Source organism: Marmota marmota, unplaced genomic scaffold (assembly GCF_001458135.2).
Source record: "Marmota marmota marmota unplaced genomic scaffold, marMar, whole genome shotgun sequence".
NCBI classification, from domain to species: Eukaryota; Metazoa; Chordata; class Mammalia; order Rodentia; family Sciuridae; genus Marmota; species Marmota marmota.
Genome location: NW_025999932.1, coordinates 24,490,683 through 24,518,665, shown reverse-complemented (window position 1 = coordinate 24,518,665; position 27,983 = coordinate 24,490,683). Strand labels below are relative to the sequence as shown.

Sequence of the window (27,983 nt, the reverse complement as noted above, 5' to 3'; positions counted from 1 at the left end):
GATGCCAGGAATTGAACGCAGGGGCACTTGACCACTGAGCCACGTCCCCAGCCATATATTATATTATTTATTTAGAGATAGGGTCTTATTGAGTCGCTTAGTGCCTCACTTTTGCTGAGACTGGCTTTGAACTCGAAATCCTCCGGCCTCCGCCTCCTGAGCCTCTGGGATTACAGGCATGTGCCACAGCACCCAGTGCTTTGTAATATTTTATCACCTATGGAAGCTTTAATTTTTATTTGGGTTGAAAAAAATTGAAAAGAACTTTTTCATCTTTTAATGTAAATTAACGTTTTTGAAATATTTTTTAATCTTTTTTCTTATGGCCTCTATTTTGGTGTCATGATTAGAAAGACCTTACTCTATCTTAAGATTATATGAAAACCTGTATTCAGTGTTTTCTGGTTTTATTTTTGTTTTTAGTTTATACTTATAATTCATCTTAAAGTCATTTATTATTGTATGATAGGAGATAGAGATCTAACTACTTTTTTCTAAATTATACGTATTTTAAAAATCTGCATTTTCCATATTAAATATGCATATAATATGTATATACATACACACACACACACACATATATATATATTTACAGCATATATAATACACAGAGATTGGCTGTCTTGATTGGTTGACTGGCTTATTTCTGATCTTCTATTTCACTCCATTGACATGCACGTGTGTACTGTAATAATTCCAAATATTACAATATACTTCAAATTGGAGTGGAAAATATCTCTTAATTACTTTATGTTTTCGAATATTCTCTGATAATTTTTATAAATTTATTTATTTGGATGAATCTTTTTGTCAAGTCCTGCTGAGATTATGATTGACATCACAGTAAACACCTTCTTGGGTTCATGGAGAAGGATTCAATGTTTTTACCATTTTGAATCTTCCCATCCAGACACTTGGTGTATTTTCATTTATGTGAATCTTCAATTCCATCCCTCAGCACATTTCTGCAGTTTCCTTAGCAGTCCTGAACCATATCTAGTTTAATTTTTGGATTTTTTTTCTTTGTTGCTGTTATCTGGGGCTCCCCCACCCAACCTTCTCTTTTAGCAGACAGAAAGACTACTACTATTTTATTCTATATATTGCAAATGGGCTTCTTAGTTACTGATTTTAGATTTTTGAGTTCCTTTGATTTTCCATAAGCAGTGTCTTATATCAAAATGATTTTAACAGTTAGCCTCTTCCTTTACAATGTTTATAGCATTGCTTTCTTCTACTTAATTGGAATTCTCCAGCATTTTTAAAACAAGAGAATTAATACTGATGAAGGAAGATTTCCTTGTCTCATTCCCAACCTTCATAAGATTGATGTGGCTATTCCCAAACTCCACAGTCATGATTCAGGCATCTTCTGACACTTGCTAATTGCATGTCTTTATGAATTTGCTTCATCTCCTAAAGTTCTCACTACAGACAGAATGTTGGGGGGATGAAATTCTACAGTCACGTGTTTGAAAACTAGACAAGCCACTACAGTAGCAAGCTGGAGGGCACTTGCTGGTGTTAGACTACAATCTGTCTTCAGTTATAATAGGCAAGTCAGGGCTCAGAGGTGGGGGTATGGGGGTAGATTAGAAATAAGGATATTTCCTTCTGTTGCCAATTTTCCCATATACTTTAATTAAATTTTTACCTCAATAATGTAAACATAAAATTCGTACATATTAAACTTTTAAGTTATAAAACTTAACCAAAGTTTTTAAATTACTAAATCTTATAAGACGTATCTTGCTAAATATTTCATAAAAGAATGTATAAAAACATTTTGTCATACATACTTCTTAAATTCATAATTTGTAACATTAAATATCTAACTACTTTCTGTCCTGTACTAGGTCATTTAGGTCATTTCTTTGCATGAAGTTCACACAAGGTAGAGCACCAAATAAACTATATGGAATCAATCTAACTTTACCACCACTTAGATTTCTTAAGTTAGTTTTAGAGAATTTATTCCTCAGCTAAACTGGCCCGAGGTACATTCATGAGACTCAGGATTAGATCCTCTTAGTAACACAGTCCTTGTGTGTCATTTCATCACAGGAATATATCACAGTGTGTATTTACACAAACCTACCACAGCTGTATGACCTGTTGCTCTCAGAGCCATGATGAGCAAAACAACAAGAGATCAAGTCAAACACAAGTGAGAATAATGCAATCATGAAATGCTATAAATGCAAGATTAATGAGGCTGCTGCCAGCATCACAAGGCATATTTATTTAAAGTATTTTTTAAAGGAGAACACACTAAAATAATGGTGAAAAGTATAGTATAGTGAATACATGTTATGAGGTGTCCCCCAAAATCTCATCTGTGAGACAATGCAAGAATATTCAGAGGTAAAACAATTCGATCATGAGAGCTATAACCTTATCAGTGGATTAATCCACTAATATGAATTAACTGAGTGATAATTATAGGTAGGTAAAGTGTGGATAAAGGAAACAGCTCACTGGGGGTATGCCTTTGGGTTTTAGATGTTATCCTTGGAGTGCTCACTCTCTCTCTCTCTCTGCTTCCTGGTTGCTATGTCCTGAGCTGTTTTCCTCCACCACATTAATCTGCGATGATGTTCTGCCTCACTTCAGGTATGGAGTTGACCAACCATGGACTGAAGCTCTAAAATTGTAAGCAAAAATAAACTTTCCCTCTACTAAGATTTTCTTCTTGGGTATTTTGGTTTACAGTGACATAAAACTCTCACACAAAAAAAAAATACATAAACCACTATCATAATCATATATTATCAAGTATTATATACTGTATAAAATTATGTATAATATGCTTCAATATGACTGGGAGTGCAATAGGTTGGTTTACCCCAATACCTCCACAAGCATTTCACTAGGTGATAGGGATTTTCAGCTCCATTCCAATCTTATGGGACTACTGTCACATATGCAGTTTATCCGTGACAGTAATGTAGCTATGTGGTACATGACTACATTATCAAAAGGGCTTAAATTTTCTTAAATGGAAAAATGTAATATTTGTATGCTTAAGGTATACAGTCCTGAGATCAGTTTTTATTGAAATTATATGTGTGTGTGTGTGTATATATATATATATACACACACACACTCACAAAATAACTTTTATGTCCTCTAATTGTGATTTTTAAAAATATAGAAAATATAAGCAGTTTCTCCTGATAGTTTATAAGACATGAAAAGGAGAAAACTTGTGTTCTAGGAGTGCTGGGACCTCAGAGAACCCTCTGCTTTGAAGTCATGGGACCAGAGACTTAGGATCCATGAAGGAATCTTGGAAAACACTACCCTAACCCCTAATTTTATAGGGAAGACACTAAGCACCCAGAAGGACTATATGATTAATCCAGGGTGATAGCCCAGGACAGTACCTGGCTATCTGCCCTCCTAAACCCTCAAACACCGCTCAACCACCTCACTGCCTCTCTGGAGTCTTTGTGAAGGATCATAGCTCCTGCTGATTTCTGTGCTCACCACACACCCTCACCCCCTGTCCTCTAGGGATGGCTCTTCAGGATCTTGAGCCAATATCCACATGCTATTAGTGGATGGGTTTCCATATTTAGAGCAGCTGAAAAAGGAATATTATGGGAAAGAGAGAATCTAGTGGTTATCAATTTATGTCAACATGGAATCCCCTCGCGCTGAGGTTCAACCTACCCACAGAACAAGTATACCTCCCTTCAATGAACCCCAGAGGTGTGTTTTGTGCCTCTCACCCTGGTGTGTGTCATGGGATGGGGATGTGAGAGGACATTACAGCCTGGATCCATTACTGACTCCCCCTAGATGGTGACAAGTCTTCTTACCTCTTCTCTACCCATCTCCTCTTCTGTGGAATGATCATGATCATTTGAATAATATCTAAGGTACATCTACATTCTAGCCTCCTGTGATGGTGATCAGGGGCTCTTGGAAGAACCACACAGCTAAAGACATGTGAAGAAGGAGCCGGTGCAGAAGGTAAAGGTTGCCTGAGAGGTGTAAAGGACTATTCAAAGACAATTTACAGTTCCTGGACAAGTAACCGGTCTCCGGTCAGTGAGCACATCTTTTCTATTTCTCATGCGCTTTTAGAGCCACTATCAGACACAAACTAATAGCACCTGCTTGAAACAACAGCTGCTCCTTGACCTCCAGCTTAATTAGCCAATTTCTTCAGGGAAACCATTGTGACAGGGTCTATCCAGGCTCATTTGCCTTCATTAACAAACCTTACTGGTGGCAACAGAAGTCTCCTCTATCGACACCAACTTTAGAGGCATGCCTTGCGGCTGACAGCACCCAAGATGTGTTGGCATTTTTCATTTTCTAATCAAAGGGGTCAGAATCAATGGGTGTTGGCAGCTGACGGCTGCAGCTGTCTGGCATGTCAACTCCCTGCCACACACAGCTTCAAATAAATAGTGCTAGGAAGAGGATTCAAGCCTCAGATTTCTGTCAGAGTGGCTATGTGGGAGATCCTAGGGTGGCTGCTTCCTACCATAAATCCTTCAGTATCCACTGGGTACTGGTTCCAGGACCCCTGGAGATACCAAAGCATGCATAGAGTCTGTGCACATTCGTATGTGCAATTTAAATCATATCTCTAGATGACTCTACTACAGGATACTGTGAAATGTTAGGTAAATAGTTGTTTGCTTTACATTGTTTAGGGAAAAATAGCAAGAAAGAAAAGTCAGGGCATGTTTAGTACAGATACAATTTTTAAAAAATATTTCTGATCTAAGTTTGGTTGCCTCTGCAGATGCAGAACCCATGAATACAGAAGGCAGCCTGTATCTGGCAAGAGTGAGAGGTGGAGGTGGGAAGACTTCATCTCCACTGGGGCAAACTTCATGTCCACACACTCATACACACACACACACACACACACACACACACACACAGGAATGTGATTGAGGAAGCCCAAGTAACCACAGACATATGTTTAGTAGCCAACAATTAAAACTAAAGAGTGGGTGGGGAGAGTGCTGACATAACATGGCCACGGAAGTTATAAAAGGATGAGGGAGAGCAGGCTCATACTCTCTCACAGCTCTGAGCTGCAAGTGGTTCTCCATGACCACACACTGGTGTTAAGGTTGGGCCCTGAGGCTAGTTAGGCTAGGGCAGATGTACTTAAGCAGAGGTCCCAATCCTGGCAGCAGGCAGGGAGACACCAAACACTGAGGCCACAGCACTGCTTCTAGAAAACTTCATCTTAACTTTACACCCATATTAAGAACCTATATAAGAAGAGGATTATAAAATATCTCATTTTTGTTCACAGGACCACACTACATAGAAAGGAAACATAATACTCAAGCTAGAGAAAGCTCCATGACACTAGAAAAGTGCTCTCATGTAGAAAAGGAAAGGAAGCAAAAGAATTTCTAAGAACTTTTTGGAAGAAGTAACCCAACTCAGCAATACGGTGAAGAAATGCTGGACTGGAATGCAGCTTTGAATTAGTACACAAACACAACATGGACTAAGGGTCTTAATGTAAGAAAGCAAGATCTCGGTGTCTCAGATATACTGTGAGAGGTTTCACACCAGTTCCTAGAAAGAACTAGACATTTACATCCAGACCTACCATAGATCCAAGTTTGTTGAACATATTTAGGATAAATATAATGTATAGTAAATGCATATAATTCTATCTTGTAGGTTGAGCTTTTTTCCCATGTATCCCTGTTATCTTCACAGAGTCCTGAATTGCTTGACGAGCATCTATCTGAGGTGAATACCACGCAGCCCTCACACAGCTGAAATGGTGGGGCCTGGTGGGTCAGGCATGGAGGCAGATTTATGGAAGGCTGGATTACATTTTATTTATGTCTCCGTGTGCTCCAAGTTAAAACAGCACAGTATTCACACATATCTACCCATCAACACAGAAAAGATTTAGTAATAACCCCCTAATGCCTGGTTGTTCTGGTTGATATCATGCTCTGATCTGGCACCATAAGCAGTAAGTAGAATAAACACACACATCCTGACATTCAGCTTAACCTTTATGGGACTTGTGTGTGTGTGTTAGAACCACTTGGAAAGAGTGTTCAATATTACTGAGTCCAAACACCTCTTTTCACCAATGAAGAACCTGAGGTCCAAACAAATCAGTTAACCTGTCCAACACCACAGAGCTTATTAGTACCAGGGTCCAGTAGTCCTGGCTATAGTCCAACTCTCCTTCTTTATACTTCACCACCTTGCTAACTTAAAGCAGGAAGAGGAAACCAGTACAAGAAATTCTCATATACAATTGCAAGAAATGCATTCTATACATTTTATATACAAAGATATAAAAGACACATTATCTTCAGTTCATGCAAACCATTTTTTCCAATATTTATATTAGTTATTTTTCTTTTTAGAAGTTTTCAGTTTAATTCCACATAGAAAATAAATACGATGAACTAAATCTAAAGGAAAATAAAGAGCAATGCCTAGTGTTTAACAATGCTGGTTATGGTTACCCTGCGACTGGTTGACAAGCCGCCTGGTCAAAATCATCCTGACAACGTGGCTGGAAAGAAACTTTCAGATGCCAACTTTCAATGCCAAATTCACACATGCACGCAGCGCTCCTTGATATTCAAATGCCAATTACTGAAGCTCTTTTACTGAAATCAACAACAAAAAACTCACACACATGAAACCTGCGCACCCTCAACTGTACAAGAACATTCCTTAAAATGTGTCTGTTTAGCACTGAGAAGTTGTCACACTCACCAGGTACAATTTTTGGTGCCCATTGGTTGAACAGATGTATTAATTGCTTTACAAGAGTAATGAGATCTAGACATTCTTGGTTGCAAAGGCTATAATATTTCATTTCAGCAGCAGTAGCCTCTAGCAGAGAGAACTCTAGGTTCACTTCTTTCCTACTCTGTGTCTCCTCTTTTCCACTCGGGCTGCTCTCCCTCAAGAAGTACAAAAAAAGGTACTTTGAGTGATTGAATGGTTCCCTCATCTGGAAGGCACATTCAAGGGGTAAGATGTGCATTTCACAGGACCAAAGTTTTCTTTTACTTTATAAGCACCCATTTCAGATTTTCTGTTTGTTTGAAGAGTACCCCAGCAGCAGTCTGGCATCTCTATTAACTGAAAACACAAATGTCTGCCTCTCGAGAGAACCAAAGGGCCACCTTTAGCTCATACTTCAGTTTTGTCTCTTTCTTCTTGGGTCTCTGCCTTGGGGAGGGTAGGACAGGAGAGCAGCTGGGGAGGGGTCATCAAGAAATCCAGAAAGAGGCTGTGGACCTCCTTCTCAGTTGTTTCCCACCACCTGAACCTCCCCTTCCATCTTTCCTCTGACTTCCAATATTTCTCTTTTTCTCCCACCTTTTTCCTTCTAGTTTGGTATTTTCCAACTGTACCTCGATAGAGTTAGAACTAAGTTATGATGTTTATACTCCATGAAGGTATATTGAACAAAATGTTAAATTATATTTATTCTGCTCTTCTTATATATGAAGATGTTGGCCCTCTTCCCTGCTGCTATGGATGATTTACTCCATTTTCTGTGACCTAGTCTTATAATAAATTTTATGAACTTACTAAACAACCAAAAAGGAATAGAGACAATATCTATGGTTTTAGAAGAGTCTCCTCAGCCCTAACCCATATGGAAAGATTTAAAGGGAACAAATTGAGGTCTTAATGAATTCTGTGTCATCAATCTAGGATCCTGAAATCATGAAAGATTCATGTGAAACTTCTCCAAACAAAGGAGGAAATACCTGTTATTAATCTTAACAGATATTATGATTAGAAGTATTATTTGTCTTTTAGGAAATCCTAACTGATAATATAATCCAGAACTGTCTAACAGGGGAACAACTAGCCACATGTGGCTATTTAGATGTAAGTCATTCAAAGTAAAGGAAATTGAGGATTCAGTTCTTTGGTTCCACTAGCCACATTTCAATGGCTCAATAGCCCACGTGATTAGTAGTTACAGTACCAAGAACAAGATACAGAACATTTTATAACTGCAGGAAATTCCACCAAGTTCAGCTGATCTAGAAACACACAACATCCTTCCTGCCAACAAGTACTAATGAAAATGTCTTAATTGATAATAACATTAGGAGTTTAAATTTTAGAAGAGAATTTACTCTTCTGACAAAAGAAATAAGTTCTTTCTCCAATTCTTGAATCAATTGGGCATGCTTGCCATAAAACCAACGATTTTGAATTATGCTCCATGGGGTCCCCTAGGGATTTGTTTGGTGAGATTGAACAGGGAAGGGGAGAAACCAGAGAGGGCTCAAGGCTCCCTCCACCAGCACCTTGGCTTCCATGATGTTGTATTTAATTACTACTTTATGGAAGATCCTGAGAAATGTTATATTTTCACTCTGGATTTTTAATTGTTATAATTTATAGTATAATCGATGTAATAACTAAAAAGAAGTATGGTCTCCCACATCATGAGACAAAGTCCTAGAATCTGTTATATTATTCCTAATTTAAAAAAATCATGATCTCTGACCTCAAGCGGGTCTTTCATCAACTCTGCAATTCTCCCATTCACCTCACTGACTTGGAGTATACTGCTCAAAGCAACCATTACAGCTTTTTACTTAATGCAACCCCATACCCCAACTCCATCATGTTTGTTCTTTGTAACAACCCTACTTTTGAGTTACTTGGGATAAATAAGGTCACCTAATATGGTCTTCTATCCAAAATTTCTCTATACTCATCTTTTATCCCTTTCTTTATGTCTCACCTATTGTCATTTCATTGCTCTACCTACTGTCCTCACTTATTTTCATCTTTAATGTCTTTGATTTCTTGCTACCAGATCCTACTTCTAAGCATAAACATTCTTATATGTGCTTTAGAAACGTTGCAAAAATTGAACATAAAACAACTTTTCCTACAACTCTACTGAGTCCTCCAAGATCCTTCTCTTTCCCTCCACCAAACTTCTCATCTGTCGTCTATATTCTCACCTTTATCTTCCTTTGCCCCCCTACTACCCGAGTTCTGTCCTTCTACATTTTGTTAAAATTCACTTCAAAGCTACCAGTGACTTAATTGTTAAGTCTGGAGACCCATTTTACTCCCTGTCCCTTCCTCATACCTCCTTTTCTCAGCTCTGACTTTGAGCCAGTAATCCAAGATGCCCAGCATCAGGTAGAGGGTAGGGCAAGTAAGTAATTTCCAAATATCTCATGGCTCTGGCCCTGCATTTTATAGAAAACATTTGGGACAGTAAAATCTTTGGACTGTATTTTTTTTTTGTCTGTCTGTTAGTGTTCTAAAATTTCCATCTCAGTGTGACATGAACAAAAAGAACAAAAGTCATGTCTGGCTCAAACGGGAAACATCCATAATGTTGGCAGAACCATGTCTTCTGGTACCCAGTTTCCTGTCTCCAAACTTTACTCACCATTATCATGTTGATTTTCCTCTGAATAGAATTATGATTATTCCTTACTTAAGACCATAATGATTTCCTAAGTTTTACGGTATAAAGTCTCTAAAGGCCAAAGTAGTCAATACATTTAACCTAATCCTTCCCAACTTTATAGTTAATATTTCTCTTGGTCAGCTTTCCATTGCATGGACAAACAGCTGATAAAAAACATGAAAATGGAGGAAAGGTTTATTTGGGGCCATGGTTGCAGAGGTTTCCATCCATGATCTCTTGACCCTGTTGCTTTGGGCCTTTGGTGAGGCAACACATCATGGTGGGAGCACACGGTGAAGAGCCTGTTCACCTCATAGTAGTTGGAGGCAAACAGATTCAGGAAAGATCCAGGATCCCAACATCCCCTCAAGAGCATGTCCCCAGTGACCTAACTGCTTTCCACTAGGCCTTAGTTCTGAAAGGTTCCACCACTTCCCAATATCTTACCAGCTGGTGACCAAGCCTTTAACACATGACCTTTGGAGGACACTTATCCAATTATAGCAATATCTGAGTCCAGTGAGGTTAAACTGACTTTTTATAAACTCTCCTACTATTTCTGGTTTTGATACATGCCATGTATGCAAGTATGGCCTCATCTTAACTATTATCCCATAGCTCATCTTAACTATTATTTTCTCATCTTAGCTAGAGAAATATCCATAGCTCAGGGGATGTATCCTTTCTTCATTAAACATCTTAAGTGAGCTACAACAAGACAAAATATAACATTTATATGCCATACAAATCTCTACAGGGACAATGTGATTTCTAATAATTTCACCCAGATGTCTGAGTGGGAGAAGGATAAGTGATACTTATACAATAAAGAAATTATTTTCACTTGTACAAAATGATAAATAATATGGGGGGGGGGCAGAACCATGTTCTCCTTTGTAAATGTATGTGAAGGAAGCAAAGAGGAAGAAGAGAACTGAATGTTGGGAATCATTGGGAAAGTTATCAGCAAGATTCAGTGAAAATGATTCTATTTTTTGCTTTATAAAGAATACTTTAAGTTGCATAATTACAGATTCAGGAACTAGATACTTAAATCCATCAGTGACATTTGTTTGACTTCCTCATTTCCAGAGAAAATCAGATCCTTATTTTGGTTTTTGTTCACATCCTTCATTTTTCCCCACCCACCCTAATTGGATTGAGATATTCAACAAAGCCAACCCTAGTACAATGGAAATTAGACTCTAGCACAAGGTGGAGCCGTGTGAAGCCCTTCTCATACTGTGAAATCAAATGTTCTCATTTTTCCAGCAGGCACTGGGAAGGCACAGAAACAGAGTCAGATCCAAAGTCTCAGTTCTATTTTGAGCACAAGTTTTAAATGCCATCAGCTGAGATTAATGTGCGATGTATTAGTCACCCCAAATGAATATGTTTCATTTAAAGGGAAGCCCAGTTGAATGTATTTCCTTAAATGATAATGTGCTACAGACCTGGCACAGCCCTCAATAAAACAGAAACACAACTCTCCTTGCCTTTATCTTATAACTGTCCAAACAAGCACAAGTTCATTGTCCAGAAGTCGGAGGTTCCCATGAAAATCAACTTATCAACGTCTATCTTTATGTCTCATAAGTGATACATGTTTTCAATACTCAGAAAACATGTGAGAGGTGATCATAAAACTTTAGAACTGGAATGGATGTCATCTCCCTGAATTAAATGTTATCACAACTATTTTCCTTACCCTCCACAGATACTTCTCATGCAACTCGACCACGTTTTCAAATAAGCTTTTAAATCTTCAACATTGGACTTTATGCACATGGCCAAGGATAGAAATGGCCTCAGAAAGATTATTGTTATTGTGTAAAGTCCTTTTCTAAGCACTTTGCACATATTAATTCCATTTAATGTTCACATCAAACCCATTGATGGTTTTAAACTTCACTTTCATTATTATTGATATTACTATTTTTTTATTTAATTGATTTTATTTTTTAAATACACAACAGTGGACTGCATTACAATTCTTATGACACATATAGAGTACATTATTTTCATATCTTTGTATATAAAGTTATTTTACTAGGAAACAGAGGAACAGAGAAGTTAAGTAACTTGAACAAAACCACAGAGTTAGTAAATTGCAGGGGTAAGATGTAAACCCAGACAGCCTGTCTCCAGAGTATATGTCCTTCACCATTATTCTGTATCATCTCTTAAAAATGGAGAGATATTGGTGAGCCCAGTGGCGGATACCTTTAATCCCAGAGGCTTGGAAGGCGGAGGCAAGAGGACTGAGAGTTCAAAGCCAGCCTCTGCAAAGTGAGTTGCTAAGCAATTAAGTGAGACCCTGTCTCTAAATAAAATACAAAATAAGGCTGAGGATGTGGCTCAGTGGTTGACTGCCCCTGAGTTCAATCCCCAGTACCCTGTGGCCCCAAAATGGAGAGATACTGGTCAGAGGGTACAAAATTTCAATTATGCAGAATGAAATAAGTTCTGTAATTCTAAGGTGAAGCATGGGGTTAATAGTCAATAATACTGTATTGGGTGCTTGAAATTTTCTAACGGAGTACATCTTATATTCTTCTCCCTCCGTGTACATAAAAGGTAACTGGGTGCTGATGGATATGTTAATGGGCTTGATTGTAGTAATCATTTCACAGTGTATGCATATATCAAAATAACACATTGTACATTGAGAATACAGACAGTATTTTTTGTCCATTATATCACAATAAAAGTGGGGAAGAAAAGAAGGTAGTCATCTAAGATCTTTTAAATGCAAAAATATGAAATCCAATAAATGAAACAAAAGAAATAAAAGCCCAAACAGGGAGAAAGTAAGACTTTAACCTTTCTTACGGGAATTTTAAAGTGAAGTGTGAATGAGCCCTCAGAGTTCTGTCATCCAGCTTCAAAGATTTTCAAAAATTTGCTAATCATTTTTTATCTATCCTGTCCCATGCTTAGAATTTTTTTTCTGTACAGCAAGACAAAAAATCTGTCTTTATAGCAAACTCAGAATGTTGTTATTCCCTGAAACTAATACAGAATAATCAAATCTAAAGACATAATGTAGTAGCACTGAGTCAGCCTGGAAAGGCCTTTTAGGATGTGAGGTCCTTCCCCATCCCACCCTGCACTCCAGACGCTGGGTGGTCTTTAACACAGATATGCTAACATTTCCATGCACAGGTTTATGTGCACAATCTTACCTCCCCGGTCCACACAAGGGCAAGGACCCTGGTGTCAGGGTCGAGTAGTCTCAGCACTGAGCTTGTATTTAGCATTTGTATTTAGATGCTTAAAGTGTGCAGAATCACAGAAGAGAAAGTGAACAAGCTAATCTTCATAAAACAGGACAGTCAAGAAAAAAAGCAGCCATTGAACTAGACGTTATTTTTTCTATTTTTTTTAAAAGCTTCTCCAATTTTTAGTTTATGTTACAACCATAAATGGTCAACTTTCTTAAAGGCAAAACAAAACAACTTCACACTTTCATCCTGTCTCTGAGTAGACTTGATCATTGTTTAAATGTTTTGAAAAAGAATGAACAAAGCCACCAGTAAGGGCAATCTCAAACAGGCAATAGCTACCCTGAAATCTGACCTCCCAAGCCACTTTCAGCTCCTTTTCCCATGAATAAATAATGACTCCCTCTTTGCCAATGGAACATGAGATAGGTTAATGGCTGTTTCTGTAGGAGTTATTAATAACACTTCTTGTCAACTCTGATCTTACTTAAAATGCATATCAGACACAGAAAATCAAGCAAGCTATGTATGTAAATGCATTTTATAATATTAATGAGTATAAATGCTGAGACAACATTGCAGAAAGCTTTCGTATTAACCCTCATTTTCATTGATTAACCTTCCAAAGAAGCAAGTAATTTTCCACCTCAGATTATTATCTCCAGAACCCAAATCCTATTCAATAATTAAAAGAAGACCTACTTATTTAAATATTAAAACAAGAAATAAAACTCTAGAATTTAATAAGGATATTGAACCTTTCTGAATCTAGACCTCTAATTCTGGAAACTTTGAAATTCTCTCCTTAATAGCCTTAACAGTAAGAATTTTAGCCCAATTCTTTTCAAATGACTGATTATCTGCAAGAGACAGGTTATTAGATATTTGTGAGACTCAGATCAGCCTATATTATAATGTATTTCTAAATATAATTATTCTTAAATGACCTATTGTCTTTTTCACTCTTTGACTTGTATAAATTATGTATAGGTATACCACAGTTAATGAAAATAATATTTTAGACATCCTAGAAATTGTGAAAACTGTAATTATGAACTTTGCCAACTATCAAAATACATGGATAAAGTAAAAATGTATTCCTAACACAAACCATTCTGAAAACTATTTAAATTTCTTCCAAAGTTCCCCCACCCCGTATTCTTACATGAGAGAACATATTGCTATGGGTAGAAGACTTCTTTTAAAATTCTACTAGTGTGAAGAGCACTGTCTTTTAGGGGTGACAGATACTAAAAGTATTATGAAGTGTAGCTCCTATGCTCAAAGTGTTTACAGTCTATAGGGGAATGGAGGATATAGAAACTAACTACAATAGCTGATGTGATAAGTGATGCCAGCAAGGAGTTCAAGGAGTTCCCAGGAGAAAAGAGATCACATTGGGCTGGCTTTTTTGAGGAATCTAAAATGCACCTGAAGATGATGAACTCTAAAGAGAGAGAGAGAACGAACCTGGCAGAGGTGGGAGGGGAGCACATTCACAGAGCATGGTTGAAACCTAAGCCCACAGACAGAAAAACCCAAAATCCCTCATAGAAAAATGTGAACAACTCCAGTTGGCTAGCTGTGGCTGTCCGTTGGGGTATGATGAGCCAGGAATTGCTGAGGCAAGAGCTACCATAAATTTCAACTAAGATGATAAGCAAAGAAAGATCCCCGAGAGAAAGAATTGACAAGAATTGATTATTGAATAAACAAAGTCAAAAGCAGGTAAAAGATAATGTACACTCTGAAATGTCCAGCCCCAGTTGTCAGAAGATCATAGGTATCTTTAAAACATGGAGAAACTTTGAAAGGAGGGGTTTTTTTTGTTTTTGCTTTTTTGTAAAACTAAGTAAAGAATTCATTTTGTGGAAAAAAAATCAGTCTAAGGTATACATGGGTCAGCTGATTGGAAATGTGTGATTGATCCTTTGAAATGGAGGTAAGTGGTTCTACAAAGAAGCACTGAAGAGATGGATATGAGATTCCCTTCCAAAGTACTAAGAGCTGCCACTGTAGATAAGATGACCGAGGGGAAGACTGGAGAACCAGAATAGACACATTCTGAGAACAAACTGTGGGGAGCTCAAAAAGAGGTACCTAGTAGTTGTGAGATAGCATCATGTTGAACACCAGGCTGTACCAGGGGTGGCAACTCCTTAAATTCCAGTGGGTTTCGGATGCACCAATAGCCTCTCCTCTAGAAGATCACCCATCTCTATCTCCCAAATACTGCCCAACTTTCAGCTTTCTTCAAGAAATTCCCTCATGGTCCTCATCAGGAATTAGCCCTCCACCTCCAACCCTCAACTCTACACCATTTTTCAAGATCTGAGAACACATATCCTTGCATCCTGAGTATTTATGCAAACTACTCCCCTCCTTCTTCTCCAGCTGTCCCCTGCCTCCCCATCATTCTACTAATTTTCTGACCAGGAAAAGGAATAGGAGAGAAAAAATAATTTTCCATTTATACCTTTTAAATTCTTTGTCTTATTGATGCTAGTCTTAGACAATCCCAAAGAGAAAATATAACAGTGTTTGGGAAAAGAAAGAGGAAGAGAAATTGAAAAAGACAGCTGCAAGTATCCTATGCTGCATGTACTCTTCTGGTAGGAATTTTCATTTCTTAAACACCCAATAATTCAGGCACAATTCAGAATATACAACAAAATAGATCCTTTATATAAATTATTTTATCCTTGGGTGATAGAATCTATTTCCATTAATGATTGCTTCATGAAACTCTGTCTTCCAAGTTTTCCTCCACCTGGAAGATTTGACTTTAAATTATACCTACCTATTCACTGGACAAATCAAGTCTATCCTTAATCATTGATTAATTTGGCAACCAAGTATAATTCAATTTATAGTATGTCACCAACCCTAAACTCTAGGGCAATTGTTTTCCTTTTTAAGTTTTTGTCATTTAAAGTATATCTGGGATTTTTTTTCTTTCTTCTTTGAAAACCATCAAAGAATTAGGAGCCATATACTGGGTCAGACCTGTGTCTGAGTTTAAAGTTAAAAGTTCTAAGTTACAAGAATGCTTTTTCCTCTTCAATTTAAATTTTTTTTTTTAAAAAAGCTGTGGGACACTAACTAGCATAATTTAAAATTTTATTTGATGTTCTAAACAGGCCAACCTCATCATCTTCAAGTGATGAACCTGAAAAGGAAGGAGAAGTCTGGGCTCCCAGAGGTGCTGTGGGAACCTCAGGAATTGCAGCTGGGGGCAGAAATCACAAGGAGGCAGCTTGAACCCATTAGGAGCACTTCCTAACAATGAGAGCTGCCCAGCCTCAGGGGTTGCTTCTTTGCCCACAGGATGCTTGCAGCAATTTAGGGAGCTCACCCCAGGGCTGGCTGACAATCTGGGAAAGTGGGGAAGTGGTAGGTTTGGCCTACAAGACTTCTCAAGACAGCTCTGACCTCAGGATTTGCTTAACTAAGAGAAAGGAAAGATGTTTATGAATATGTCCTCCCGGCTTTATAAAGGAAACAAGAGCCCAGAGCAAGGCACACTGACCTCAGTTTGCCCAGTTATGAAATGAAGGGTGACCCAGACAGTAAGATACCTTAAAATTCTAACAATCTGTGAACATAATTCATTTCTTTGTGTCTGCTCCATTTTTGAAAAAAAAAATAGACAGGCACATGACTCTGAAAGGCTCTTCCCAGCAGGGTTGAACTAGAAGCATAAGCCTGAGCCAAGAATAGAGAAAAGAGTTCACATGGAACCACTGAGACCCAAATGGCTCCTGCCCCTCAGATCCAGGGGTCCATTCAGGGTCCCCTCTCCATACTTATCATCATTTGTCCCTCAGAACCTAGGAAGACAACATAGACACGACACAGTTGAGGCAAGGTTACCTAGGAAACACTAATAAATTCATAATGAATCACCTAAAAGTGTCCCAAATATAGCATGCCACAGTCAGTGGGGAAATTGTTCAGAAATGCATATGAGCATAAGTATTTAAAAGTATGAATTACACACTTGCAAAGAGTTCCCTATTATAGTCATGTTTCTGATTTTGAGTTGTCTACTGTGCTATGATGTAATGCCTAAATACAGTGTATTCCTAAAATGAATCCTATGTGACACAGTGTTTGCAAAAGACCAACTTTCCAAGAAGTAAAAATGAGCCCATTCTGATATCAAATTGGCATTATCACAAGCTGAACCAGCAAAGCTTTGCTCCTAGGATGTAATCTAAGAACTTCCAGCTCTCTGAAGAACTTCTTGTTTTACATAAACCCTGTCATTAAAGCATCATCCACTAAAGAATTGAAACTGCTTTTCTTTGCATTAAATCTAATAACAAGTATAGGTATAATAGTAGGTGGTGCTAAAACAGTAATTCAGATACATGTGAGGTTTTTTCTGTAGCTCATTGGTGAAGTACAAATTTTATTTATAATAGGTGGCAGATAATTATAAATCAATTCTATTTTAAAAGAACAGAAAACAATTCTGAATACAGTAAATATCATTTTTACTATGAAGCCTTTAAAATTGGAAGTTATTTTCTCTGGCACATAACAACTCTTGTCCCCTCAGGTCCTCAGGGGATCCCTGTCTACTCTTCTTTGAAGTAGTGGTCAGAAGTGCCCTAAGCATACCTAGAATTACTCTACCCACGCCTGTCAGCTTTTCTTCAGCAAAAGCTGCTATCATGGATCAGTTTGCTTCAAGATTATCTATTTTTTTAAGAAATCAAAAATCTAAACTCCTTCCTTAGAAAGATGCATACCTTGAGATTTTTTTTTCTTTCATGCTTTCTCTAAAATAGAAGCATATTATTGGAAATTTTGTCACTAAAACTGACGACAAACAGTTCCTCCTGTATTTCAAAGTCTTTAGACTGTTAATACACATGTACATATAAAAAATGGATCATACATTTGAAAATAGTTATTTATCATATTCATGTTTCATATTTTGAGGCAGCTACTGTATAATGTTGTAATACCTAATTACAGTGACATTCCTAGAATGAATCCAAGTGAAAGCAAGTCTGAACCACAGCCTCTTCAGGAAACCAAGAAAACATAGGAAACAACCTTCGATACCACTTACCTAAATATGAAGATAAATTAAACAGTATTATGAACAGGAATAACTGGGTGGATTAAAAATTAGAACTGTAAAGGTACAAATGTTCCACATATCATCTCTGTGAACCCAAAAAAGGAAGGAGAATGAAGAAGTGTGAAGGACTAAGATTGAAAAAAAATAATCTCTGTCTCTTGCATACTACTCCCACTTGATTTGATTTCTATAATCCCATCAAAACAGCTCTCCACTTGGAAACCTCTAAGACTTTCCTGGTCCTCTGGGCAGTTCTTGACAACCAACATCTGTGATGTCACGACTTCAGACCGGATAACAATGACTTTGAGGTTGGTGAGGCTGAGGTGAGGTCTGGTCATCAAAGGTTCAGCCAAAGGGTTACCCTCCTGACCTCTACTGACAGTGGCTGCTGTGTCTGGCTCAGAGGGCTAGCAGTGCAAACATAAGATACACTCTATAATCTCAGTCCCAGGAAAGAACCTTGAAGTGGCCTCATATCAGCTACAAGTGTTCCCAACCACAGAACCTGAAGTTGTTCAACCCTCCTTCCTATTTTTAACCTCATTTAGTTAACTTTCGGAAACATAGTTAAATGCTTCACCAATTCCAAGGCACTATAGGTAATCACAGGTGACTAATTCTTTCAGCAAATATTGAAAACTCAGTAGGTTTCATGATAACACTCTGCAGGGACACCTTTCTTGGATCTTTCTTTGACCTCTTACCTAAGAATCCATGAAGCAAAGGGCTTCTGAAACCTATCTCTGGGTAAGTCATTTTCTAGATGGTAAGAGGTGCAAAATCTTTTCCTGGCAAGTTAACTTACCGTAACTGAAAAAAAAGATAGTGACAAATAGGCTATTTTCCTTAAGTGGATGGTAGAGTAAGGAAACTGATCAAAATTATTAGTCACACAAAGAAAATGACACATAGGGACCCAGGCAGGTCAATTTACCTTTAGGGCCTGGACTGGCCTGCAGGAGCTGGGCACAGGTGCCCAACCCCTCCCCCCGCCCCACTTACGGGTGGCTGGCCGGCTCTGCTCGGGTGGCACGCTGTCCGCTGACTGGGTGCTGGAAACTGAGGACACGCTGGAGCTCCGGACAAAGCCAAAGGCCGCCAGCTTGGCCGCTGGGAGACGCGAGTATCCAGGAGGTCGAAGTCCGGATTTCGGTAGACTGGATTTTGCAGCATTTGAACTGGAAGCTTTCTTTAAATCTGCTTAAAAGAACCAAAGGGAAAAAAAAAAACTGAGAATATATATATGTGTGTATGTGTATATATGTGTAGCTAAAATTAATCTTGAAATTCAATTCTATGCATTTGCAACAAACAAATCTTTAAGAGAAAGGTCTCTTTCGTGAGCCAGGTGCTTCAGAGAAACTCAGGAAGAGGACAAGTAGCTCCTGCCCCCAAATGATCACAGTCCAGTTAGGCAGATGGGTTGACCCTACTATAAGGCCATAGATGTGCTTCAGATGTTGAATGGAAAGTGCTTCAGATGTTGAATGGAAAGAGAATATTGACTGTTAAAGCTACCTGTAGGTCTCTGAAATTCAGATACACCTTAATATTTGACATATGATAGGCAAAGAACTCTTGTAGAAAATACTCATTGGTGATTTTAACTATTATGTGATAAGTCTTACAGAAACATGTTCACAGAATCATCCTACTAACCTTCTGCAGGTTGTAGGGATGGGGGAGGGGCTAGCCAGAGTGAAATCTGACCTCTCTCAGTTACTAGCTATGTAACCCTGAGCCCTAGCCCTAACACTGAGAACCAGCTTCCTCTATAAAGAATGATGATAAAGCTGGCCTCCAAGGTTTAGCATTACTCTTTGTAACACAGAACTTGATAGGTGCTCAGATGAATGTCAGTTTTTCTCCTTTTTCTGTTTTTATTTTAGTCCAAACTTCAAAATCAGCTCCTAGATATGTGCCAAACCAGTCTGTTTTAGGATGATAAAATATGCTGTCAATCCAAAATCTCAGAAACACCATGCTCTAAGTCTGAGCTGGGCTCCATCAGCAGCTGCCAGGATGATCACCACAACCCTACGAGAAGGCTCTCAGCACAGAGAAACCCCAAACCAAAAAATACTAGGATATGAAATTTAAAAGGCCCAAGTTTCCTAATATTTTGTGTTATTGACCTTTAGGAGGTATTAAGCAACTTTGACCTGCAAACATATTTACCCTGAGGGTACACAAAACAATCCATAGCATTCTTATTCTGCCTTTAGTCTATTCTTTATTATAAAAGATTAATGGCATTTCACACTAAGCTTAATTTAAATAATGGTCGATTCATAAAAACCCCAAAAGGCCATGTCTAAAAAGATCAATGAAGAAACTACATATTAGAAAGCATCTAAATGTAGAAACAGAGAACCAGTAGATGTCATGCTAGGTCTATGGTGGCCCCCCAAAAGGCCTCTTCTTCTACCAGCAAGTCCTCCTAGAAGTGAGGCCACAGCCATCTGTGTGTCCAGATGAAGGTGGGATCCACACAGCTGTGGTCTCCTGACTCCTGGGTCAGGACTGGGAAGAGAAGGAATCAGGTCAGCACAGAAGAGAAAGAGAACAAGGAGCTGGGGTTGCAGGTATCCCCAGTTCAGTTCTATTCTAATGCTCCACTAATTAAAAAAGAAAAGAAAGAAATACTGCACCATTTAACAAGTAGTAATGGCCCTTTTGTATCAGCTATCAATGCCATATTCAATGCCTTCATATATTTGGGGGAAAAGAGTCAGTATTCCTAACCAAGACCTTGGCATGTGTAAAGCATTCACTTAATATTTTTTTAAAAAATTAGTTTGTTACATCATTATGTAAGACAATAAAGTCTCTGAGTGTGTAAAACAAAAATGTGTCTTATTCTACCCTTACCTACATCCAGTTGTTCATTCCATCGGTGGAAAGGTAGCTTTGGGATACACAGAGAGAAGGGAAGGGTGGACAACACAGGATTCTGGGTATAGGAAGCGTCTCCAAATTATTTTCTAGATTTTTTCCTCCCTATTCCTTTTGGTAAAGGTAAACAGTTGGCTTTTCATATCCATGGGTTCCATATAGACAGATTCAAATGAGCAGATTAAAACTATTTGGAAAAACACTGCATCTTCTCTGAGCATGTAGGAACTTTTTTCTTGTTGCTGTTCTCAAAATAATACAGAATATCAACTACTTACCTAGCATTTACTTTATATTAAGTATTATATGTAGTCTGGAGACAGCTTGGAGTACTGGATTTGCATTGGTTACACGCAAATACTCTTACCATTTTATATAAGAAACTTGAACATCCATGGTTTGGGGAGGAATGGGGATATCCGGGCAGTATATTCAATCTGCTATGGATACTGAGCAATGATTGTATTGCTCTGTGTTGTGTGTGTGTATGTGTGCCTGTGTTCGTGTGCTCATGTTTAGGCTACTTGTAGGAGTATTCCTTGCCCCAAATCTGTGTGTACAACTTTTGTAAATTTAATATGACTTATACTATACATCAAGTTACTGTATAATTGTCTTTCCTTCTACCAGATAAATATCATGAATAGTACAGATGCTTACAGGTTTGGAGGAGCAAATCTTATTCTTTTTATATTACCAGCACCTAGCACAGTGATTATACAATTTCTTATTATAAATGCATTGAAATCTATCACCAAGGTTGTACTATATTAATTTAACCCAAAGTATGAGTCAAATATCTCCACAAATTTCTCTGCATAAAAGAGTAGTCTGGAGAGGACTAAAAAAAATTCTGCCTTTCAAACAAATGGTTAAATATTTTGATTCAGGTGGCTGTTGGAACATACTTTAAAAACTTCAACAGAAAATGTCAACTCACTTGTGAAATAATTGCATTTGACAACTCTGATCAAATTGCACTAACTTAATCTTAGCTTCTTATAAAAATAACTATTTGCATATATACACACACAAAAAAAGACCTATATTCCTGGCTATTTTTCAAACAAGTCCAGCATTTTAGACTGAATTTAGTATTTACAAACTAACCCCAATGTGATGGTGTTTGAAGTCAGGTCCTTGGAGAGGTAGATAGGTTGTAAGAGTAGAACTCTCAATAATGAGATTTGTGCACATATAGAAAGGTGTCTGAGGTCTAACTCACTCTCTTTCCACCATATGGGTAAACAATAAGAAGATCATAGTAACCCTGATCTCAGATTTCCAGTCCCCAGAACAGTGAGAAATACATTTCTGTTGTTTATATGCCAACCAATATATACAGTAACCCCAATAAAGACATCTAGCATGTCAGAGAAATATATTTTCCAAGTATTTAGTATCCTTGCTCTAATCTAGGACATATATTTTGACAGAAATAATAGTGTATCAAGTGCATAGGAAGCTCTCAATAAATAAATTATATAATCAATTAGTATCACAATAAAGCTAAGGTAATACATAAGAAAGATACTTCATAGAATGATAGCATGAGGATCTCTATGCCACTCTCTCCAGTGAAACAATCATAACTGGTGAAAACTATTTTTAAAAGTTTTAAAGTCTTTGGGAAATATTCTAAGAGTATATCACACATAAGAAAATTAACAAAAACTCAATGAAAACAGTGAGAGTTGCACTTGAACCATGACCCACTCCCTTGTTCCCCATCACCAACCTCCCACCACAGAATGATGGAAGCTCTACTCTGGTACATGTGGCCAGAAAGATAGGTTTTCTTTTCTCTCTCTGGAGTTAAGGGGTACTGTATCTTCCTAGGATCATTGGGATAACACCACTTCTCATCCGCATCCCACCCCATCTTTAGTTCCATGTTGCAGAGGCTAAATTCTATGAAAATGTTGTCAACAGGTCAGGGGGACCCTTTCTTCACCCAGCCACAACTTATAGTGTAAAGGACCACGCAGGTAGAACAGGCCCAAAATACGGGGGCCTAAATCACACTGCCTTGTTCACTTATAGGCTAGAAATTCACCCCCAGGAAAGATAAAGAGAGAAAACTAGAGAGCACTATCCCTATCTAGCATTTTACTGGTAATGTAAGAGTTTTTGTCTGCTCTTACAACCCCTAGCACCAAAGTCATAAGTAAGAGATTTTGCCCAAGGACACAGGCACACCAGAAGATCAGGGATCTCTGAAATGCTCTTCAAAAGAACAGAGTTTATTTGAAATAATATTTGTATGAAGTTCCAACCTAGGGGAATTCTTAGAAGCAATGGAGATTTTGATGGTAAGCAACTAGGAGGAGGCTGATAGCTCCATTAAAGCAAGATGATAAACTGTAGAAAAGCTAGTTTACCAGAGACAACTAGTGAAAAAGCTAAGAGAGACATCACTACTGATCCAACAGAAATAAAAAGGATTATAACAGAAGACTATAAACAACAATATCTCAATAAATTAGATAATCTAGTGAAATGGACAAATTTTAGAAAGACTATGAGAACTGACTCCAATCTGAATATATGTTTACTAAAAAGATTGAATTAGTAATTTAAAAACTTTCTGCAAGATCCAGATGTTTTCTTTAGTGAATTCTATCAATCATTTACATAAAAATTAACAGCAAAAAACTAACACATTAAAACCAGAAGCATATATAAAGAATTGTATAACAAGACCAAGCAATATTTCTCCTAGAAATATAAATTGCTTTAATATATATAAATCAATATACTATACCATATTAATAAAGAAAAACAAAACCCATGATCATCTCAATGTGTAGAAAAAAATACTTTACAAATTTCAATATCAGTGCATGATTTAAAAAAAAAAAACCTATTAGTGGTTAGTGAACTAGGAATAGAAGACAGTGCCTTTGGTCTGATAAAAGCAGGTAAGTTTATACTTAATGGTGAAAGACTGAAAGCTTCCCCTCAACATCAGGAACAAGGATATCTTCTCTCACCCTTTCTATTCACATTGCAGGGAAGGTCCTGGCCAGAGGAATTAAGCAAGAAAAGAAAAGATGTGTGTATTGGAAATCAGAAGCAAAACTTTCTCTTTGCAATTTATGTGGTCTTGTATAGAGAAAATCCTAGGAAATTTCATTTAACAAACTATTTAATTAATGAATAAACTAGCTCAGCAAAGTCACAGAATAAAAATATTCACATGCAAAAATTAAGTGGACTTCTATACTCTCACAATAAATAATCCAAAAATGAAATTTGGAAAGCAATTTTATTTATCGTGGGCCAAAAGAGAAGAAAATGCTTAAGAATTATAATAAAAGGTCAGACTCCATATTTTTTTTTTTAATATTTGACTGCTACTAGCTACTAGCCTCAACACCCCGCAACCTTGCTCTACTCTCACCTACCTCTTCTACCCCTCATCTGGAAAAGCTGAAAAGAAAGTCCAGGGGTCCCTCCTTTGATGCTGGGAGGTGTGAGGATATTTATATTCAAGCCACTTAAGCCACTACCCATTTGCATGGGAATGTTCACCGCTCCCCTACCCCCATATGACAAATAAAACCATAATCCAGCGTGCTTTCCTTCTCCCTCAAGCCATTTTCAGACTTGTTTGAGAGGCCTGTTCTGCTCTCCCCACAAACCCCAATTACATAAGTATAAGCTTTTCCATACCCTCTTGCTTTGTTTGTGGCTTCATCATCACTCTTGACATTCAAACCAAATTTTGGCTGAGGGTCCACTCTGCCTCTTTGGGGTGGCTACAACAAGAGGTGCGGCAAGCAGGATGCTGCGAACACGGCCAGCATCTCTGGGGGTCTCCCTTCTTGCTTGGCTTGTTAACTGGCTCTGCTGCCTCAGCGTACGCAGGCACCTTCAGCTGTGGCTTGCTGGCCAGCTTGTGCTTGAGCTTTGCGACTGTGCTGCACTGAGTCCTACAGACCTTCTGTTACAGTTTCTGCTCATCTAAGTTTGAAGTTTGAATATTTAATTGTTTTTTAGGAATAAGAAAATGAGATGGAGGAGGGGCCTCTTTAAAGTTTTTCTCAGGTACATCTCGTGCTGGACCTATCTGTATATCTGAGAATAAAGTTGTCTGATGCTAGACTTAGGGCAAAGGCTATCCCGTGACCAATTGGTTGCATTTCTCAGCCAGGTCTTGGCTCTAGATTTATAGAGCTCTCTGTAGACCAACTAGATCCTGTACAAGATACAGGATGATTGGGTAGAAGCTCATGAAAGAGCAGTCATTAAGGAAGATAAGAAAAACATAAAGGAAATGTTTGCATTCCTACAAGCAGTTGATTCTGCGGGATCATTAAGTAACTTGGTGGCTGTTGCTGCCTATGCCTCTGTTGCTACAAAAATCCCAGTCCTTAGACTTATGGAAAAAGCACCCACGACTCCCTCTGGCACAGCAAGGGGGTTAATTCAGACCTTACTTAAACCCAGTGTCCTTACTTAAACCTCCTATGAAGCAACCATTGTATGGGGGAAGCCCCTAACCTTGGCAATACCATAGACTTGAAGCTCCATGGAGAAAGGAATTCATAAATAGGAGCAAAACAGAGAAAATTCTCAGGAAGCACAACAAAGAAAAGAAAGAGATGGGTGGAGGGAAAGAGAAGTGAAAGAAAGAGAGCTGGATCCAGAGGTGGAGAAAAACCTGAAAAGAGTTCGTGACACATACAAGTTGACGTGGCAAAATGCCCACCCTCCACCCCGGCCAATCCCCCTGTAACATGTGAACATGGCTCAATGTAAATTTAAACAAGGTCTTCCAGGGTTGAAACCCATTACATGCCTCCACTGCTTCCCAATTTAATAGTCCAATTTGGCCTTAATGTGGAATTAGTAATACCTCACAGAGGATTATACAACCCTAATGCTATGATACTACTCATAAAAAAAATCTCTAGACATGATATTATTGAAATTACTGACTTCAACTAATAAGGTATTGGAAAACATTTTGCTATTATAGATTTGGTTAATATGTTCTACTCAATTTCTATTTATAATAGCTTCTCAGTCACAGTTTTCCTTTACCTTCAAAGGAATGCAGTGCATCTTTACCTGGTGGCTGCCCACAAGATACCACAGCATCTGCCACGGCACACAACCTATGCAGGGAAAATCTTAATTGCATCCAACTTTCTCCAGTCCCACAGGTATGTCATTAAATTAATAACATCCTCTTTGAGGACATTCATTTGACATAGTCATTAGGAACATACAAATAAAAACAAAAATGGATAGGCCATTGCCCTATGCATGATGCATGGTCCTGTCACCTTAAATTTCTGAATATTGCTTGGTAAACCACTGGGTACTTTATCCCTAAAACTATCAAGAAACAACTAATGTTTGAACAAATAAATAAATAAATAAGAAACAATTAATGATCCTATGAGCACCCAAAATATCACATGAAGCCCAGGATCTTTTAGAGTCCTAAGATTCAAGAAGCAAAAATATTCCTCATTTACTAATTTTAATCAAGCTCATCTTTAATAGGGTCCCCTCTGCCCAAAGGTTCTAGAATCTGTCCAAATTGCAATCAACATGCATTCCTTTACTGTCCAACAGAAACCCTCTTTGTAGAGCTTTATCAACCCCTTCTCATGCTTCCTGGCATCTCTAGAACAATCATGGCTATAAGTTGTCCATGTGCTTCTGATAAAAGAAACTGTCCCCCTTGGCTCTGCCATATACAACATGAGACTGGCAAATACTGGCAACATGCTAATCTCTCCTAAAAAGGCAAGCACCTATGTGCCCTGAACATGTGACCCTCCACACCCAGGTTCCATTACACCTTGGCTTAAAGAAGTACATCCTTCAAGCTCAGCACAGCTACCAAGGCCTCCTTGCGGTAGGATGGAGCCAAACCTGGGCCTTCCTGCATATTTCACCTCCAGGAGGGAATGGTCTCCCCTCTCCCCAGCACTTTGCCTTATGCCACAGTGCAGCAGGAGGTCACTCCTCTCTCGATTCCTTGGCTACCTATAGAGTCACTTGAAATAACTGATGAACAGCATTGGGAGTTTGTACACTTTACATATGAAGCCATCACCATCCCACATGATAGATCTCACTGGACAGCTGGTGCGTTCATTTGTTAACCAGGATTTCTCTGATAAGAAATGGGACCAATCTCAGCCAACTCAGGTTGCCATAACAAAGAACCAGACTGCGTGATTTAAACCACAGCCTTATCTTTATGCCTTATCTTTCTGGAGGTTAGAAGTCCAAGATCAGTTTACCAGAGTGGTTGGGTTCTGGTTGGGTCTCTCTTCTTAGCTTTCAGACAGCAGCCTTCTTGCTGTGTCACTGAATGACAGAGAGAAGAAACTCTAATGTCTCCTTGTCTTTTCATACATCCAGCATGGGCTCCACCCTCACGACCTCACCTAAACCTAACCCAAAAGCCCAAGACCTAATACATCACATTGGAGAGTAGTGCCTCAGTATACGATCTTTAGAAGGACACAAACATTCAGTACATGAAAGGACCCAAGGGTTAGCATGACTGGACAAATTTCAGGCCGCTCTGGTCACAAGACAGTTACATCTGTGTGTTTTTATATTCCTTAGCCATTGCCATACTCTGAATGTTGTTCTAAAACAATAGCAGCAACAATTTCTTGTTCAAGGTTGCTCCCAGTGGGATGAAACACAAAACAAAGCAAAGAAAAAATACAAAAATCCATAAAACATTCTTTGGTCCACATACTATACATTTTAAATATGAATTATAAGGGGAAAATGGCCCTTGAATAAAAACTCAGAGTCATTCTGCTTGATGATCTTACTTTCCTTGAATTTTCCCTCCATAACCTTATTCTTGCTTCTGTTCTAGCCTCGCCCTCCCCCTTATCTTAGGCCATGGTTACCCTATGACTATGTTCCTGTGTTCCAGGGGATTGTCACCCTCCTGTGAGGACCACACCTTCTTCAAATTTCCCACAACTTGTGAAATGCCTTGCCAATGATAGGTGGAAACTCTACCTGGGAATGTCTTGCCTCACAGATGCCCAAAATATAAGTCAGGTCACTCATCTCCACATCTACCAAGGCCTCACCAAGGCACTCCTTATCTACTTCCGGTGTCCAGACATTACTGACAGTAAAACAGATTTTCATTTCACTTCTCAGAACATACAACACTGAACTTTTAAATTAGACATTCTATGGAACTTTTGCCTTCCTTCAGAACCATAATGGCATACTAAACAAGTTCAACTTCAACTAAATGAAATGTACATTTGAGTCATCAGTCAAACATCATGGGTGAACTGTAATATGAAGTCAGATTCCAACTTTTGAAGAACAATGA

General features: G+C 38.3%; 1 protein-coding gene and 1 long non-coding RNA gene across 4 annotated transcripts in view; one reads left to right on the top strand and one right to left on the bottom strand.

Moving 5' to 3' along the window:
- Mtus2 (microtubule associated scaffold protein 2) overlaps positions 1 to 27,983 on the bottom strand; it is a 567,575-nt gene that overhangs the window by 315,267 nt on the left and 224,325 nt on the right. For 2 of the 3 annotated variants that reach the window (XM_048800772.1, XM_048800773.1), the window contains one exon: positions 18,752 to 18,949. In XM_048800772.1, the coding sequence (XP_048656729.1) occupies positions 18,752 to 18,949 (198 nt within the window). The remainder of the gene's footprint in view (positions 1 to 18,751; positions 18,950 to 27,983) is intronic. The other variant, XM_048800774.1, reaches the window with a different exon arrangement.
- LOC125616102 lies at positions 584 to 15,723 on the top strand. Its single transcript, XR_007346730.1, has 2 exons — positions 584 to 13,917; positions 14,988 to 15,723. It is a non-coding gene; the product is annotated as an uncharacterized LOC125616102 (long non-coding RNA).